General features: G+C 44.8%; 2 protein-coding genes and 1 non-coding gene across 4 annotated transcripts in view; all 3 read left to right on the forward strand.

Annotated features, from left to right (window-relative positions):
• The window catches only part of LOC131663197 (protein PTHB1-like), a 63929-nt gene that overhangs the window by 42722 nt on the left and 1915 nt on the right, over positions 1–19292 (forward strand). The window contains exons 12-18 of one of the 2 annotated variants that reach the window (XM_058933412.1): positions 8253–8427; positions 13745–13830; positions 15558–15657; positions 17370–17546; positions 17623–17805; positions 17882–18145; positions 18953–19112. In XM_058933412.1, the coding sequence (XP_058789395.1) occupies positions 8253–8427; positions 13745–13830; positions 15558–15657; positions 17370–17546; positions 17623–17805; positions 17882–18145; positions 18953–19110 (1143 nt within the window). In that variant the 3' untranslated portion in view covers positions 19111–19112. The remainder of the gene's footprint in view (positions 1–8252; positions 8428–13744; positions 13831–15557; positions 15658–17369; positions 17547–17622; positions 17806–17881; positions 18146–18952; positions 19113–19292) is intronic. The other variant, XM_058933411.1, reaches the window with a different exon arrangement.
• LOC131663200 (uncharacterized) lies at positions 3318–5249 on the forward strand. The gene is made up of 4 exons (XM_058933419.1): positions 3318–3534; positions 3619–3783; positions 3867–4016; positions 4290–5249. The coding sequence occupies exons 1-4, from the start codon at positions 3442–3444 to the stop codon at positions 4434–4436; spliced, it is 555 nt and encodes a 184-aa protein (XP_058789402.1). The 5' UTR covers positions 3318–3441; the 3' UTR covers positions 4437–5249.
• On the forward strand, positions 4930–5140 carry LOC131663261 (small nucleolar RNA U3). The gene has a single exon (XR_009301839.1). It is a non-coding gene; the product is annotated as a small nucleolar RNA U3 (small nucleolar RNA).

Below are 19292 nucleotides of genomic sequence, written 5' to 3' on the forward strand. Positions count from 1 at the left end.
TCTTTCGATAAAAAAAAGCCAATCTCGACTTTATTGTTCGTCTCGTTAGATTTCTTTTTTAATGCTAATATAGGCAACTTGGCCATCTTTTTTTCTTCTCGCTCGGACTTGTTATTCGCATAAACGTCGTATCTTTTATACGAAAATCGTTTTGTCTCATTGGTTACCACTGAATGTTTTATCAGCGCCCACGTTGATCATTTCAAATTCTTATTTCAAGGAGCTACACGTCTGGTAGAATATTTATAAGAACGCGAGCTATACTAATTTGTTTTTTCTTCGAGCTCCACCTATACAATCAATTTGTTCATCGCATCACTTTCGAAAAACGATACGATATGACAATTAGTCAGCATCATTGAAAAGTAAAAGAGAATAAAAAAAAGAAGAAACGCGCAAGATTACGCAACTTTTACGAAGTTCATATTAAAATTTCATACGACACCTGTTAGATAACCTATAAATATGTAGAATTGTCCGAGCGAATGTTTTGCATAACGAGCAATAAAAAATATTTGCATGGTTAGAGGCGTCCTCCGCGCCGTGGACGATCGAATCGAGAACTCGTTCTGGGAAAAGCGGCGTCACGTAGAAAATACGAACGGCGGGCCAAACGATCGGCGACTATATATTGAAGGAAGTCATACGCAGGCAGACGCGAGCGAGGAGAGGCTTCGCTCCGGTACACACAGAGGAGAGGCGGTTAATTGGCCGCTGGCCACCTCTCTCTCGTAGAGATTCTCGCGAGATTCGACCTCGAGGGGCTACAGAGATACCGACGGCGGCGGCGGCGGCGACGGCGTCCTTCGCCTTTTCGTTCTCTCTTTCTCGCTCGCCTGTCCCTCCCCGAGACAAAAGTCTAAGGCCGTTGCCTCGCAGCCGCGCGTCGATCGCGCGGATTTCGACGGAACGCCCTCGCCGTGGGACCGGCCAAGGGACGGCCGTTGGCGAGCGGCCCGATACCGTTATTGAAAATCGTCGGCGCTCTCGCGAAAGTATGACGCGCGACCGTCGAGGATATATACGTATATACGCACGTGTACGTGTGTGTAAATATATATATATATATATATATATATATAGCAGAGCGCGCTCGCCCGGGCGTTTGACAGATGTCAACGCGGCGCGCGTTAATTGGCCATTTAAATATCGGCCGTTGCTGCCGCCGCCGCCACCGCCGCGAGATACGCTACCGGGCTTACGCGCCGTGCAGGTGCACTGCCGCCGTTCGCCAGCGCGACGTCCTCTCTCTCTCTCTCTCTCTCTCTCTCTCTCTCTCATTTTCGCGCGCAAACTCGCCCGTGTATATCAGGTATTTACGGCTCTGCCTTCTCTCCCGCTCTCGCTCCTCTCTTTCTTGAATATCCCGGCTTCGCTTTCGCTTCTTTTGCTGCCGCGGCGCTTGCGAGACGCGCATATAGCAGTGGCTCGCACACACGCACACGCACTTGATTTGGTTATTTTTAGTGCCGCGCGGAATATCGCCGAGGCGCGACCGCGGCTATTGTGGTTAGTGCTGGGCTGTGCGATATCAAGTCTATTGCAGATACGAGGTCAATGGCTCGTATTGCTACGTTTTTCCTTTTTCTTTTTTTTTTTATCAAAACAAGTATATAGTTTTGCGCATCTAATGTAGTTCGCCAACAACAACTGACGCATCTCGATCGTACGGGAAATCGGGATTCGAATCGTTTGCACGTATACAAAGAAGTGCCCAGTGTCATAAACGACGCTTTAGATTATGCCGCAACAGCTGCGGGCTACTTGTATTCCGTTGCTTCTTGCCGGCGCGTCTGTCATCTCATGCCTTTCACTATCAGCACTCGACTGCGGCACCGCGCGACTTATGCGCGAGCGTGCATCGATTTATATATACCGCTATGAAGATTGCCCTTCTTTCTCTCTCTCTCTCTCTCTCTCTCTCTCTCTCTCTCTCTCTCTCTCGCACTTGCTTTCCTTGTATCACCCTGCTCGCAAACTTCTTACGTATAGTTTCTGTTTTATTATCACTAAATCATTGGTAGCGCCTAACGCGCTGAATTTTTCTAATTAGTTGGCGCGAGTTGCTAGCTAGACAATCCTTTAGAACTCTATCGGACTATTCGTGGTAATTGAACGCCTATTCAGAATGAATACTTTCACGAATACCACAAACGTTTTCATGGCTACTTTGGAAACTCAATATTGATCGTAAAACCTAACAATTGAATTTGCGTGCTGGATGCCGTACCAAATCTCATCCAATAAATGTTGACGCTGAGCAAATGAGAAATCATTTCGCAGTGCAACGTAAAATGCGAATTGAATTGAAGCCTAAAAATATTCAGCGATATGTGTGAGTTTCGTGCTAAAACGCTCGAAAATGAGACGCTCATAACTCAACTGTCAAATGAGCTGCCGCGTGTGAAACTCGCGAGCCGACTGATAAAACTCGTTTTATAATTCTCCATGTAATCTATAACATAATCGATCGAGAGCTACCACGAAAATGAAAGAAGAAAAGAAATGAAAATAAGCCGACCAATGCAACACAAAGTCTCTGCAATCGAAGTTAAGTGCGCAGAAATCGACCTATCAAGCTTGGGTTTTTAATTCGTTTGTTCGAGACAAGCACTGCGTTAAAAAAGAAAGAAACAAGTGCGCGCACCAGCAGTCAATCGAGTACAATCGAACAGGAGTGAATATTATAGGTAGTTAGTAGCTCGTGGTCGGTAATAGGCTCGTCTTAAAGCCAAACTCGCTATCGAAAGGTTGAATCAATGAGTCATAATTAACCAACACTTCGTACCAAAGACTTGCAGATAACGTAAGGAGACATCGGTACTCCTTACACAGATTATCGCCATTTTTCCGCTACTAATAAAGCTTCCAGTTTTTTTATTATATTAAGGATTACCGGAAATAAATTCTCGAAACGAGTCATTTTTATTCAAGAAAAAAATAAGTGGTATCGTTAAATCTTTCAATAGTTTCATCAAAACTCTATCTTGCACATATTAAAGTGTAAAATCAATTACAGATTAAGATACGATCCAAAAAAACATACAATAAGAGCATCAAAACTAGGAGGCAGACGTTGCGAAAATCATATCGGTATTTTGACAAAGTTGTTATATACGTAAAAAGAACTATTATCATGTAATGAGCATGTCGCTAGTTTATGGACGAGTCTATTCAAAATCAAGGAACAATAGAGACCAAATTGATTTTTAGGAAGTCGTACTAATTTTTTCATATCGATGGTACCATAGTGGTATTTTTCAATATAAAAGCACGCTGCAACATCTCACGTTTCAGTTTGATACTTGTACCGCAGTTTGAGCATGTGAATAATTTTTTTATTTTTCGTTTTTTCAATTGTATTTTATTATACCGCAAGCCTCAAGCCTCAAGCCTCGATTATTAATATTTATAACAGGGCCATTTTTATTTCTTGCTAAGATGCTCGGCTGTAGAAAATCCTTCTCGTTATTGTCGTTATTACCTCTAATTTTGCTAATTTATGGAAATCTGAATGGTGAAGTGCATGCGAAGGTACACGCGCATCGAATGATTGTTATTCATTGGAATACTCGGTAAAACATAATATTACTATTTGATTTATTGTTTTAACCGTAGAGTGCTCCTAAAGGTGTTTATTTCGAAGATATTCAAGTAGATTATCTTAACGAATCGTATTTCGATCCGGAAACCTTTGACCTTTCAATCGACTTTCGACCTGATGGAAAAAATGCTCTTACGTATACGGCAGATATACTTCGAGATGCGCCGGCGGATATGCGTGTAAGTTATAAATGATCGCTTAATCAGAAAGGAATAGTCGAGTTTTTCAAAATAACGTAATTTCAATTGTAAATGTAATGAAGTTAAAGTGCACCGCATCAGCTCGAGTTTTTGGCAATTATATTCCAACTGGATTGTCTATCGATGGTGAAATGTGTCTAAATGTTGGTTACATGAAAGAATATATCAATAGATTATTGGACCCATTGGGACTCCATTGTCCTTTAAAAAAGGTATACCTAATATAATAATAATAATTTAGAGTTTGGATATTGAACATAAAATAAAATCTGAAATAGCATAATTCAGATATTAATCGCTATTGTTAGCATAATTTTCTTCTTGGTTACCTAAAGTGATATATTTAAAAAATATGCAGCATAATTGAAAATTAGAATCGAATGTTATAATGGAAAAAGCTAGGTTTTACTCATAAATATAGTGCTTTGACTATTAAAACAATTCAAAGATTCATTTTGTCTATAATATTATGTATTATTATTTAGGGAAAATACCATCAGGAAGGTTATATCATAGATCTTACGGGTTTACCAGTAAATTTGGTTTCTGGAACTCATCTTTTATTCGACATCTTAACTTACACTAATGACGGAGCACAAATGTTTATAATGAAAGCCTACGTTGTATTGTGATTATCAGACTTGTGAAGATAGCTGTTCATACAAAATATAATGTATCGTTTATGAAAGTTTGAAAAATAAAATCAATAATTTCTTTGGCTAGAATAGTTTGAAATGTAAGATCCCACTTCGATAGAAAAAATATTTTATATTGTACGATCTCGGCTGAAAAACTTCGAAGCAGAAATTGTGAATGTTTTTACTTTCTTACATTATCTACTATCAATTTTATTATCGAATACGCAAATCTTTTAATTTAGGTATGTAATACAACGTAAAATTGATATTACAATATTCAAAATAAGCATAAGACGAGGGCGTATATCAAACTATAAAGTGAAGAATGATTACTTACATAATCACTCTCAACTCTCGACTCTAGAGTTCCCCACTCTACCGTCACCGAATGTCGACCAATAGTGTCGTTGAATATTGCGCTCACTAGATGGTTAGCGAAAAACGCTATCATCAAGAAAGATACTGAGATAAATTGTTTTTAAAAGACAATATCATACTTCACGTGATCATTTCTGTAGTTTCACAAACTTTCTACCTAAAGTAGGAGTCGATGCAACCACGATGAGCAGACGAATCTCTTCTTTCCTGAGTGTAAGGACGACTCGGGAACTCTGTTTGTCTACATTCCCAGTCATCGGTGATCGCTCACCTTCTGCACTTTGTGTGGAAGGCATGGGAGGATGAGCTGTCCGAGTGTTTTGCTTTTTTGTATAAATTTATCAAAACTGAGATAAGATTCTTGTTTAAGAAGTCTTGTTTTCTTTTATATTAGTGTGGTTGCAAATGTTATGTTACTTAATTTCCAATAATAAACTTTATCTGAAATAGTTATTATGCAATAGAAAGAGTGTACGTTGTTTTTGAAGAATTTATTACTCATAAAATTATATATAGCGTACGAAATTACGAAGTAAGCACGCTACAATCATCTTAACGGCAGGTATTCTAACAGCGGGATGAATCAGTTATAATTATTTGGTGGTGAATACGTATATCCCGGGGGTATTTAATTGCAATGAAATATATTAAATTCATTTGTACAGCATGATCGAAAGATCTGAGATTGCGAAATTTCGTTATTATTTCGTTGGCTTGTATCAACGCATAATGAAAACATCCAGCAGATCGGTAGCTGTAATGCTAAATTGTGAAAGTTTTGTCATTATAGCCTTATTAATTAAATCATTCGACTTGGCATTTATATAACTCGAATGCTCCGTAACAATCAATAATAAAAATCTGTCATTTGTAATTTGACGTTACGTGCAAGGCAAGATTCGCCGACGATAGCGCAGTGACGCAATCCCACGCAATCTCGCGCTTTTATTAGAGAAACCATCAATTCCTTTCATCCGCAATCGCGTATCACCTCATTGTTAGAATGAAAAGAAAAAAGACGCGAAAAAGGCACATGGCTACGGTGATTCAGTGGTCTAATGAGCGTTCGCTCGTCTTGCCCCCAAAAATCCACAGCTGTGATTCATGCGTTTATATCGAGAGCAAGATGTTTACATGAAATTCGCTGCACTCTTTTTCAGTTCTTATCCACGCCGATACGCTTGCCGAGTATCCGCCCTGACTATCATAGCAGGCAATTAAAAATCGTTAATTCGCGCGCTCGACTTTGTTTTCAATCGAATTTGTATTGTATCTTTTTGTCAAGTTTGCTGTGAATTCGACTGTACAACAAATAATTCATACGGTGTACAGTCGTACTCCAGCAACGAAAGCGCTGCTCGGGCTTCAAAGCTTCAAGGCACGGAAACCCGAGAGGAAAATGGAAAAATCTCGCCCGTGGGAAGCAATAGCTTTTTAAAGAAACGAGCGGAGCGAACGCCAAAATGTACGCGCTTGCTACTTTTTTGTTTGTCACGGCAACGGCAGAAGCGCCATCCGTGCTATAAGTAAGCATCGTAACGGACAATTACATAAATTTATGGTGTGTCCTGCATCTATAAAGCTCGTTCTTGGCATCGCACTGGGGACAGCCAGAGCCGACGATATATTGCTCGTCTGTCCGTGTGAAACAAGGAAGCGCGGACTGAAGGTCGTTGATAGCGGTCGAATGTTGCAATGAATAAACGTTACTCGAAAGCGTTTACCAAAAGCATTGTGAAACGTTGATTAACCTGATATAAATGAAATATTACGAGATAAATGAAAAGTCTAAAAAAAAATAGAAGGACTCGATATATGAAAAATAACGAAGAAAGATTGGCAAAAGAATCATTCTCATCGCAAATTGAAGGGCGCGCGGATCTCTTGAAATCTGCGCAAATCATGAGCGCAACAGCCTATGATCGTACATTTAGATAATTCGTAACAAGCCCGATGAGTCTGCAAAAGATCGAGCCGTCATAGAGCTCGAGCATACAGCGGTAGCTCGATGCAGCAAGCCAGTAGCAAGTGCAGACTGTACTCCGCTCCACTTGGCAAACAGGCGCTCGTGCGCGCTGAGAGAGAGAGAGAGAGGGACTGGTAGATTACAGCCTGCGAAAAGCCCGGGAGCCAGCAACATCGATCATCCGTGCAGCGAGCTCGCACTCTCGCATACACATCGTTCTTGTGCATATTATAATACCGAGAAAGGAGAGAATCTCCCCCCCCCCCCCATCCTAGCGATTTAATCCGCCACAAATCACGGCGACAAAGAGCCAATCGTCATTCCCTCATTCGCGCCATAAATCAGACTGCGCGCGCGCGTGCAGCCGTATCTGCATACGCATTGTCGCCGCTGCTCGTTGGGCAAACAGCGGCAGCGCAGGACTGGTGCGTCGTCAAGTTTTCGCGCTTCGAGCAAACAATGCTCTTTTAAGCTCGTTCGCATTTGATCGCGCGCTCGATTCGCCCCACGCACGGGAACGCGTGCCCGACCAAACGAACCATTCGGATTTCCGCTAGCGGAGTAGTCAGCGTAAAGCGCCACGATGAGATTTTGATTAAAGGCCAGGCGAAAGAGTGCAGGTGCCTAGCACAGTCGCTGCTGGTTAGCGAATGGTCTCGCGCTTCACTCGTAACACCCAGCCACGTTAGCTTGTAATAGCCCTTATCCCCCTCCATGCTCACTGTCAGACTCGAGGTTTATTTTTCTTTTCTATCGCGCTTGCTCTCTCCCTCTCTTTCTCTCGTTCCACGTGTTTATGCATACAAACATACCTTCGCAATCCTCTCGACAAGTGGAGACCACACTGACGGCTTGCGGCTGCCGAGGTTGCTTTGTATTCTAAGCTCGGTATTTTTTTTAATTCTTACGTTGAACCGACCTATAAGAGACGTTTTTCTTTTTTTTTTCTTTCATCGTTACGTACGCGTACGCATCGAATTTCTACAAGTTCAATTTTTATCACGATGCACGCATACGTAATTGAGGTACAGTATGCGAACGCTCTGTCAAAATTTTTTGGCGCATAGGCCACGAGCTTTCAAAAGTATACTGCTCCGGCTGTTCGGAAAAAAAAAATCCGATGCAACGTTTGTCGAGCAAGCGTACCGGGCGGTATCGAGTGACGCATGGAATGGAAAAATATTCGGCCGAGCGCGTTCTTACAACGCAGCACATCGCGCGAGAGTGGAACAGGGCTGAGCATCCGTAAATTGCGCTCTTAAACTTCGGTCAATTAGACGAACGATCCGTCGATGCTCCCAATACAAGGCGGTGTCCCGTGCGCGAGTACACTCGCACTCGCCGGTCGCGGAAGCATAAACGGAGCCAACTTTCGGATACAGACGATAATCAGCGACGTCTAAACAACGAAAAAATCAGGCTGCGCGTACGCTCGAGGTGTCAATTGGTCTATGTTGTTCTTGCAGATTACATGCCCCCGAGGAGCGCGGCCACGACGACGCCAGAGCCGCCACCGCCGCCTCTACAGCAGCAGCACCATGGGCTCGACACTATACCTCATCAGGATACCGATTGTTCTACTTGGCCTGGCCGTGTTCATCGGACTACCCGCTTGCGGCGTTGCCACCGAGAGCATCAAAGGTCAGCTTTTTACATTGTCATATTTGTGGGTGTTTTGATTCGATGGTAAGATTCTGTTGCCGGGACGGGGGGGGGGGGGGAATAGGAATAAGAATTCAAGGAAGAATTGTCCTGCATTTTAAACTGTAGGAGAAGTTGGATATTTTCCAAAATATTTCCGAGGGCAACTGCAGTAGTTTACTTAGCGCGTAAGTAATGCACAGCATTCTTGCAATATTTCAGAATGATGTACAGCGCGAGCCAAAGTAACAACTCATAGCGATATCTCGAAGAAGCTTACATCGAGCATTACGAGCGTTGTAAAACTTTGTCTTGAATTTTGCGGATTGCGAGACGAGGTGAGGCTATTTTCGACGATGAACAATGATGCGTTCGAGCGTCCAAGGACTATTTCCCCCATTCTGCAGCTTCACCAATGATCTATACACTTCTTTGGGCACATTATCGACAAACATCGCTATCTATTGAACGTTCGAACGGTTTCGCTATCACCTCCTCTTCCCCCGTCGTAAAATAGCGTATAATCGCGAACGCGCGGAATTCGATAAACGGCAAATTCAATTCTAAACAATGACGGACTCTAATGAAATGCGCCGGCGCGTATGCGTTGGTTCTCTTGCCGGCACGTGCTCGCTCGTCTTATCTGCGTACACGTTAAAGTGACTTCGCTCTCTCTCGCGATAGAGATAATGCGCGTGTTGTAATCTTGTTCATACAGCATGCGCGGAGATTCGTTATCGCGGAGCACTTTGTAAATCAGGCACCGCGGCGCACCGATAGCCTTCGCGATTTTCCGTTTTCCGTTCTGACGCGGCTCGGTGCGCGCGTATGCAAATGAAACGCGCGCCGCGCAAGCGTCCCCGCGCGACGGCCGAGGATTCAGGGGCGAGATCGTCGTCGAGGGGCAGGTGCGCAAATCCGAAATCCGAGCCCCGCGCTCGGCCGCGTCGCATTGTCGTCGTTCGACCCGCCGTCACAACACAACACGGATGATAATGCAGCCGAAGACGCGCAGACAGCGCCGCGACGCCGCGCGCTAATATCACTTGAAAGTGGAGCGTGGACGCGTGCTGATAAACCAGTTGCGTGCTCGCTCGACCCGTTTATTTCAAATAGTTTCGCCCAGCTTCCACTGTCTATCGATCAATTTCAATAACTTGCGTACGGCGCGTTCGCCGCTCGCTCGCTCGCTCGCCTCGGTCGCTTTCTATGACGCCCGGGGAGCCGTTAACGTTTCTCGTCAATTATTTTTTTCTGTTTCTTTTCACGCAATTATTTCCATTCGACATCCACGAGCGCCCTCTCCGATAATTATTCGATCCGCGATAATAAGGGAAGCGTAAAGTCCCGAGCGAAAGTTTCTCTCTGTCCTTTTGCCGACTCCATCGGCCGATAAGACACGAGCGGCCGATAAAAAATTAATGGAAGACTTTTGCCGCCGATCAGCGAGTCTCTCGGCGCGTGCTCGTCCGTTCGATGAACGAAAACGCGATCTGGCCAGGCGCCAAATCGCAAACGAGGCGCACCGTCCCGCGCGACAACCTCTGGCGCAGGTGTCGCTGCGCGGCTCTACGCTAATACGAGCGAGTTGTGCGGCTTGGCGAGGCTCGCGCGCTGCGTATGGATGCATAATCCCGATTGTTAGAGGCTTATCTCACTCTTTGCGTGCTCGGTGGTTGTAACTATCTTGCGCATCACGCGCGCAACGTTTCTACTTGTAATAAGTTTCTTCTAATCGCGACTTTCCTTTTCCCGGTGGAAACTCGAAATGAGTTTCGGATCTCCGATTGAGCAATGGATATTGTCAATTTGCCAACGCTTCAGCAAGGACTGCATTCGTCGCGCGCATCGAATTAAGATGTGTATTTGTAAATCACGTGGCCCGAGGGAAAACATTATTTTTGCTTGAGCAATCTGTGCAGTTTGCAAATAAGTACTGAATCCGCGCAACTGTCCATTGCATCACGAACGAGTAACGCGTCTCACTTTCAGACGGGCGTCCAGTATTTTCGTTCGGGCAAACGGTATGCCGGAAGCGCCCGAACGTTCGATATTGCCGAACGAGCGCTACGAGAAGAAAAGCAAACAAAAATCTGTCTGCTTGAATACAGGACGCATCCGCGGACGCGATCGATCACTGCCGCGCAATCGACGCGAGCGGACGACTGTAGCTAAAGGCAACGAGCCGACACGTACCTGCCGCGCGGGCAATGATCGTCGCGCGACGGCGGCGCGATCGACGACGCTAATCGAACGTATCACCGGAACGAGGAGCCGCGGCACTTGCGCATTTTCAGTCGCGCGCGCCGTCTGCCAAGGAGATAGCGCGGGAAAGCGCGAGCGGGAAACCGAGATCATTATGACGAAGAGGCTTTCGCTCGTGGTCATGCGCGCGAGAGAGAGAGAGAGAGAGACAGAGAGAGCTGCCTTGAGTGCAGTTGCATATTATTCGGCTAATAACGTTGCGTTGTCGATGCTTCATCTGGCATAGTGTAGAGAAACATGGGAAGCGATATTAAAAGAAAATTGTTTTTCCCGTCTATTGTTTATTTATTCACCATTTTTTTTTGTGAATAATAAAAATAATAATAATAACGAAGCAATCTACGCAAAAGAAGTGACAATTGTTTATCCGGTGCACTTGTGTTTTTGCTACCTGCCTGCGGAGCGCTGTAGGGCAGTTCAGGCGCAGCCAGCACGGATATAAATCAAAGCGCAAACGAGATCAGTAAGGTAACACTTGATGTACGAATGCATGCGCGCGCAAAGCGATCTGGCCGTAGTTTGGGGCCGTGACATGCATATCGTTCTATCGCCGCGCGCACTTCGTTCACTCTGTTCCCCTACCCCGACTCGATGTATAGCAGCGAGATCGACGCGCAGATTCGCGCGCGCGCGCGCGCGCACGTATACACGTACTTGCGCAATGCTGGCATAGACGCGCGGGCTACAATGCCGCAACTTTTACACGTGTTCTCGAGCATGTCAATTGCCTATTCGTGCCATATATACTTACGTTATCTTAATCGTTTTGATGTGTTATTCAGTGCAGGTTAAATTGCTTAGGCATTATTAAGCAATTATAGCTTATAAAATTACCTTTTCAGAATATCAATATATGCATATATGGTATTTCATCCACCAAACGTATGGAAATCAACGTACTTGTTGCATCCTTCGGATAATTTATGAAGATTGAGTATGAGCAGTTTATCCCTCATGTGTATCGATGATTTAATCAATTTATCATACAGCAGCATATTTTGTTTTGATATTCATCTTTTAAATTATTACGAATTATAGTACTTTTATGCAAACCATTACAATAATTATGGTTAACATGGATACTTATATTCACGTGAAAAATAAGAGAATTAGACTTTAAATATGTAGTAATGGTTGAAAAATATGGTCACGCTACATCATCAGAAGTCCGAAATAGATTTTTTTGCAATTTATGGAAACTCTTCGAAAATGTATTTCACTGATTACCGATTTTTGATGATTCGAGTCAAGTGTCTTCTACGTGTTTGCGAACGAACGAAAGGATTGACACGTTGAAATGCACTCCAAAAAAGTTTGTGGTTTAACGTGCGTATTCCCGCGGCCGCACGCGCAAGTTTCTAACGACAACACGGGTCAGCCTGCGGGGACATCGATACCACACTTTCTACTAAACCGAATGGAAATCCGCGCACGCAATTCTACATGTGTTGCTACCAGTTGATAGGTGACGCAATCCAACTGCGCTATAGGTAGTGTTATTCGTCCCTTTTTCTCTCTCCTCGCCTATGCGTGTGTGTTGTACTTAAGTAACTCGCCCGACATAATTACATATACGAAATTTGTTGCAAAATAATTGCAAATCAACCGTATTGAAATACGATATCAACATTAATTACATTTGAAATTCACATTGGCAATGAAAAATGTAATGTGGGTTAAGAATTTATTTTATTTATATCAAAATCATTGATGCTATTTCAGCAAGTTTTAATATGCAAAACTAGTTGATACTCTAGTGAGAATATCACACTATCGCATACTCTCTAAAAGCTCGCTTTAGTTGATTTCGTAAGAGGATTAATTTACTGAATTATTTATTTCACTTATCTATACGCACTTTCAAGTTTTATCAAATCAATCTTTTAAGAAGCTGTTAATCAGGCTAATTAATAAAGCGATAAAATGATTTCCCAAGTTTAAAAAAAAACTTTTACTCCGTTATAGAACTCATTTATTCAAGTATAAAAAAAAACAACTCCAAATTTGCATTATATAAAATGTTAATGCATAAAAAAAATTATGATAGCGTCCTTTTTCCATACGCGATTAAAATACTTAAAACTAAACTAGACATAATACTGAAATCGTGCTGTGCAAAGATAATCCCACGAGATAAGACATTATCTCACGGAATCATAGCCAAGTCTCGAGACTTTTGCAGGTGTATTTTAAAATTGCACTGTGATCGAGATCTTGATTTCAAATAGCTGAAGTGAAATCTCCAGAGCGAATGTCACGTGCATGAGATGAATCACAAACGTCGTTGAGATGAATCAAAAACGATTTTTATGTCTGTGATTTATCGAAAATACTTTGAACGCAATAGAATTTTACCGAACTATAGTATTTTTCTCCTCTAATAAGAAATCATCGACAATATTACTGCGAAGGAAACTTTTCCGTTATTCCAGGCTTGTACTCTCGTACAATACTTCCTTGGCATTAAAAGACAAAGCAATTCTGAACGCGAGGTAAACAGTCGTACGATCGCTGACCCTTGTGGGGTAGATAAGCGCGCATCTCCCTCCAGAAGGCCCTGTTGAAGCATGTGCGTACTGAGTCATGCGTATCGAGTGGACGCAGAGAAAATGAGCACGACTAAATTAGATACACGCAGACTTATGAATTTTCACTTGGTGTAGGGCTGAATCGAGGGGTGGAGGGATGTCAATGACGAAGCTTGGGCGATGATGAATGAAAAGCCAACGTTGGCATAAAGCTTTAATTTCTTTATGCCTGCGCGACGGTCGGACACGAGGGGTGAATTCATTCTGCACATCGACGATTGCGTTCGCGAAGAGAAAGGCACGTCTATCCCTTTCATTTCAATAATGACTGTACTTCGAATCCCATTGACTCATTTCGATGGAAGATGTACGATGCTACTAAAAGGCTTTGAATTGTCATTGAATTTTGAAAACTAAACGTAAACTACAATAATAATCGATTGTTCGAATGTGCATGCAATAATCTAATACGACTTAGACATTTAGTTACTTTTAAGTTGAAGTCACAATTACTTTTGTTACAGGTAGCCGAGAGACGTGCGACGTTGAAGGCGAAGACTTCACCGTCGACAAAATACCAAATACAAAATGCTTCAACTGCATCTGCAAGGTAATCAAATGTATTATTGTTAGACTTCATTCGTGTATTTGTAGATACGAATACATTGATATATATATATGTAACGTCATCTTGGAAAACTAAGCTCTCCTTCTGCAACTGAAAACAGTGAAATCTTGAAAATCGGATGAAGCGGTTTTAAGAATAGAGTGAGTAACGATGGATGAAAACGACCCCATCAATCCAAAACCCTTGTATGGTACTTGATCTCGTACAATATTAGTAGAGCAAGGATTTGGGTCGGAGATCGTTTTGTTTTGTCATGCCGCGTCGATTTGATGCACAAACAGCGCGACGCGATTGCGTTCAGTGGGCGATCAGTTAAGCCGATGTCGACTTATACCAATTGTTACGATGAAATATCAATTAGGTTACGCGCGAGCGAACATTTTCACATACAGAAAGAGATCTGTCTCCAATTAGATTTCACGATCGCTAGCGACCACGTCGAGATATGCAATCCGCGCAGCAATGCCTTTCCACATGTCACTGTTAACGTTAATTGGACTTTTATGGACGTGCCGTTACATCAATAACTCTTCAATGGGAGCTCATCCATCAGCCTTTTAGCGTTCGTTCGCTACGACACTCTTTGTCGCTTGTTCGATTTCTCTTGTCACGCATGTCATAACTTTGGCCGCTCTATACATTCGATTTTTTTCTTGAAACTGTATCAGCAAATTTTGCAATGAACAGCACATTTAGCGTGCAATCAAACACGACTATTTCACCAAGTAAAGAACAGAATATCAATCAACAAAGAAAAAAGAAAAAAAAAGAAAAGCAATCTCGAAGCTCTACTCCGAAACTACAAAACGGTTTATAAGACATTGGGGTATACACACAAGCGCCTGTACTTTATCAGTCGAGCAGCAAAGTTAGTTTATTGACTCATCGCTGGTATAATAGCAGAGCCGAGCTGGCTTCGATAGATACACACTCACAGACGCGCACACGTGATGCTTGTATGCTGTTTACGTCGCGAGCGGCATTTGCCACGCGACCGCGAGTACACAGCAGCGGCAGCTCGAGTAACAAAGGAGGGGGTACGCGAGAGCGCGGCTACGTCGTGACATAATTATTCGCTATTGCCCCCGGCGGAACTGCGAATCCGTTTTGTATACGAGCCGACCGATCGCAGCGCGCGCCTCCTCTGTCGTGAACGCCCGTTAACTTGCCGATGGCTCTTGCGCGCGCGCGCGTATCAAATTCCACTCGGCACCGCTCGATTTCCATCGGCGAAGCTTGCGCAAGCTTCGCAGTCTGCGCTCCCCGTTCGTTCCTTTAAGAGCGATGAGCCTTGCAGCAACGACGCGCATCGCATCTTCCGCACGATATGTATGAGCAAGCGTAGCACTTGCTATTCTTTGATGGCCAGCACAGCGAGTGCCCATTAAAAATAACACCGATAAATTTCCTTTTCAAATTCATTCGCGTGAGCCTTCATTTGCGAAACTCCCAAGGGTAGTCGTAAAATGATCCTTAACGTATTTGCATTTAGATCATCGTCGTCGTCGTCGTCGTCAAGAGAGAGAGAGTGAGAGGGGGGGGGGGGGGGGGGGAGAGAAATGTGTATGTTTTTTTCTTCGATTTTCTACACAAAAGCGACCTTATAAGAAAGTGATATTTTTTGTTAATTGAACGTACTCGCATTTTAACGCGCAATCAGCAACGAAAAAGAAAAAAAGATTGAACGCGTGTATCTTTTCGTGTTGCAGAATGGTTTTGTAGAGTGTCTGAAGCAGCAGTGTCCAAGCATCGAGGGCTGCTACATGCTCCTCGAACGAAAAAAAGACGATTGCTGTCAAAAGTGCAAAGGTAGGTCTCAAATATGGCTTCGGTGTACGTCGCATCTTCGGGATTAGACGCTTTGCGCTCTATTATAGGGATATATTGATTAGAGTTAAAGCCGAACATGTGAGCGGACCGGTGTAATAAGAGCTAGCTTAAAATCGCAATAAAACATTATCGAGCTAAGCGTCAGCTCATTCTCGGTTTGCGATTTGTCGTCAATTCAATTAACAATGGTCTGTGCGTGTCACGTAGCCGCGCGAACCAGGTGGAACACGCCTGCTGGCGAAAGCTGCACGCCGGACGGCCGAACGAGAGCTTAGGCGAAAGCGCTTCATTGGATTAGCAGCAGCGCGCGCGCAGAAGTAGCGCAAGGCCGAGCTCGCGGTCGGCCCGATCTACGAGGACACGGGCAGGCGCACGTCACACGAGAACACGACGGGGCACCGCCCGGGGCTACGTACAAGCTACGTTCCCAGCTGTCCGCGAACGTCAGCTTTTCGCTCGCACGGCTTCATCGGCGAATGCGCCAATTTGGTCGCTGTCAATCCTCGCGGATATGACACTACGCAGATTGACACTCGAAGTGACGTGCCCGATCGAGTCGTTTGCCGGCACTTGCCAACTGCGCGGCGCGTGTGAAGTTTCGCCGGGACGCCGAGGGAAAAATCCGACGCGATCGCGTTTCGCAGAAGTGCAGAAGCTGCTCCACTTTGCGCCCGTTGATAATCTAAATTACCCTTTCACAAATGGTTAAAAATAACACACGTCCGAGGAACACTTGAGAACAGTCGCGCGAGATTCATCGAGCGATTCGAAAATAACTATGATATCATGCTTTCTCCCCCCCACCCCCTCTCTCTCTCTCTTCATCGTACACAGTCATATCATTACCGCGAATGATCGTCGGCGGCGAGCAAAGTAACGACAAGTGGAGGGAAAGAAAGCCGTTAAATTTGAAAAATACGCGGCAGCGACTTTATAAGGCAGACGAGCATGTGCGATAAACGTGTCTCGGCGGCACGCAGCAGCGCCGCGCTGCCGCTGTTAATTCGTGACGTAAGATTTATAGCCACTCCGCGCGCGAACCGGAGAAACGAACTCGCGATCGCCTTTCCCCTTCTCCCGGCCGCTTTGTTTACGCGTCGCGTCGGCATTTGCAATAATTGTTTCTCGTCGCTCTCCGCGCGCGAGACGGACGCGTATCGCGCCGATAGCTTTTCGTTTGTAGACGCCGCCGACACTCGGCGCAACGATTGATTGAGACAGAGAGAGAGAGAGAGAGAGATTATAATTTCTCTTCTTTGTCGCTTCGTTTTTCCTCGTCGGAATGTTTTTGCGAGATAGTTTCTGGACCACGTGTGTCGCTCGCCTCTGAAATCGCGAGCGCTTGATGTATGGGAAATGCTAATGGGAAAATGATTACATCGAACGCCGTAATAATAAGTTTCTCGCGCGCGATCTTGTCTCATTAAGGTGATAGGCCGCAGCCGTGAGATGATTGATGTCTGCCTCGGTGCTCGTATTTTTCCCAGCGAGTGTTTTGAAGCACGCATTGCGTAGCGCGTGTGAAGCACGTGAAAAGCTCGGCTCGTTTCGCATATTATTTACACGGAAAAATCAATGTATAGATTGGCTCGCTCCAATCTGCGCAATAAATCACTCGGTGAATGCATCATCGCGACCTAGTCTAATAAAGACGAGAGGAAGCTGATAATCATTGAAATGCCATGCGGTAGGATGCGTGAAAAACAACATTCATCATCAGTCCGGTACCGAGTGGACGGATCCGGCCGATCCTTGCAGAATATTCACGTGTAACGCTGGCGTTGTCACGGAATCCAAGCTGAGATGCTACACTCCCTGCGGCAGTCCCGTGCCACCGGCGGCCGGACAGTGCTGTCCCACCTGCGCAGGTACGCCGGCTGGCCGTGGCTCGGTAGTCGTGGTCGAGTCTCGATGATTTGGTAACGACGCCGGCGCTGTTCGCAGGTTGCTTGGTCAACGGGCAGAAGGTAACGGAGGAAAGGTCCGTCACGACGACCGAGGATCCGTGCGTCGCGTGCAGATGCAACAAGGGCCGGCTGACCTGCGCCAAGAAAGCATGCCCGGTGCTCCATTGCCCGGTGTCGAGGATCGTTCACGAGCCAGGCGAGTGCTGCCCGCGATGCAAAGGTAAGGGCGCGCTCGTTCTGCCTTGGCGCGCGCGAGGTCGCAAGTGTCAACGATTGCCGATTGTGCACGCCAACAGGAAGCGGCAAGTATCTGATGCCGCCGCGAGGTGCCTGCATCCTCGGCACCACCTTCCACAAGTCGGGCCAGCAGATCTATCTGGACGAGTGCACGCGCTGCTCGTGCCACAACTCGGCGATACTGTGCACCAAGGAAACCTGCCCGGTGCTCGAGTGCGCCAGCGAATACCAGACCAAGCTGCCGGGACGCTGCTGTCCTCAATGCCCGGTGATCGAGGAGTCGCGCGCTGCCTGCGTCTACGCCGGCAGAACTTACGTGGCGAGTACCATTATCGCGCTGCTGCTGCTGCTGCTGCTGCTACTTGCCATGCTTATCCCCTTTTGAACGTTTCGTTTGAACTACCCTCTCTACAAGCTTGGGCTGTGTATTTTTTTTCAATCGCACATCGTCGTCGTCACTGCTTTTCATCCGTACAAAGCTTTTTCACGATCCGTAACGTCCTGTCGCCGCTACTGTACTTTTGGTGATCGAATTCAAGTACAATTTGATGAACAAATGTGATGTCGTCCACGAGCACTTAACTGTACAAAAAAAGATCTATCGCAACACTATTCTGAGTCTGTCGCATTATATATACCATTTCTCGTGTAATCTACGTACCATCAGTATTAATTAACTATCCATCATTTCAATTTTATTAACATATACTTATGCGCCTTTTGCAAAAATAAAGATACTGTTTCAAATGAAATTATCGCCAAAGTTTCTTTAATACACTAACACGCCAGCAATAGTATCGCCATGTAGCATCATTAACGCATTGACCGAATGTCGAGCGGAGCGCAAGCATACAGAAAACAATCCGTACGTACGCAGTTCCATTTCGCTAATAAACGCAAACTCATCCAGACAAAAGAAGAAAAGCTCATTAACAGACATCACCTAACACAAATGCTTGCATCGCACGATCTATTTTGTTCTATGCATATACGCTTATCGCCTCTCACATGTTTGCCGGAGAATATTCGTTGACAGCGCACTAACATCGAACGGTAAAGACAGACAATAATCGCCGTGTCTCCTTGCATCATAGTCTGTGGTTGTAAACGTTCTAATTTCTCCTAGGCAGGATGGCGAAACTTGGAAGCTAGATCCCTGCAAGTCGTGCGCATGCAAGCAGGGCAAGGTGCGCTGTGCCATGTCCATGTGTCCGCCTCTAACCGAACCCTGTCCGCCGAATTCGCGTATGGAACTGCCCGAAGGCCAGTGCTGTCCACGATGCGTTGAAAGTGAGTCTCATTCTCGTTCTTCTCGAACTACGATCCGGCCGATTCGACTTTTTTTCCTTCTCCTTTCAATTTCACGCCACAATTATTAATGAAATATTGTTGATGAAGACGGTCAAACGTTTTTTCTTCCAAGAATTGGCTCTAAATGAACAAAAAAAAAAAAAAAAATGCCGCGATGAA

This window comes from Phymastichus coffea, unplaced genomic scaffold, assembly GCF_024137745.1.
Source record: "Phymastichus coffea isolate CEN01 unplaced genomic scaffold, Cenicafe_Pcof_1.1 PCOF00031, whole genome shotgun sequence".
NCBI classification, from domain to species: domain Eukaryota; kingdom Metazoa; phylum Arthropoda; class Insecta; order Hymenoptera; family Eulophidae; genus Phymastichus; species Phymastichus coffea.

Coding starts and splice junctions, on each gene's coding strand:
- LOC131663200 (XM_058933419.1), top strand. CDS start 3,442: ATGCTCGGCTGTAGAAAATCCTTCTCGTTATTGTCGTTATTACCTCTA. Junction 3,535..3,618: donor ATGGTGAAGTGCATGCGAAG/GTACACGCGCAT, acceptor TTTTAACCGTAG/AGTGCTCCTAAAGGTGTTTA. Junction 3,784..3,866: donor ATGCGCCGGCGGATATGCGT/GTAAGTTATAAA, acceptor AATGTAATGAAG/TTAAAGTGCACCGCATCAGC.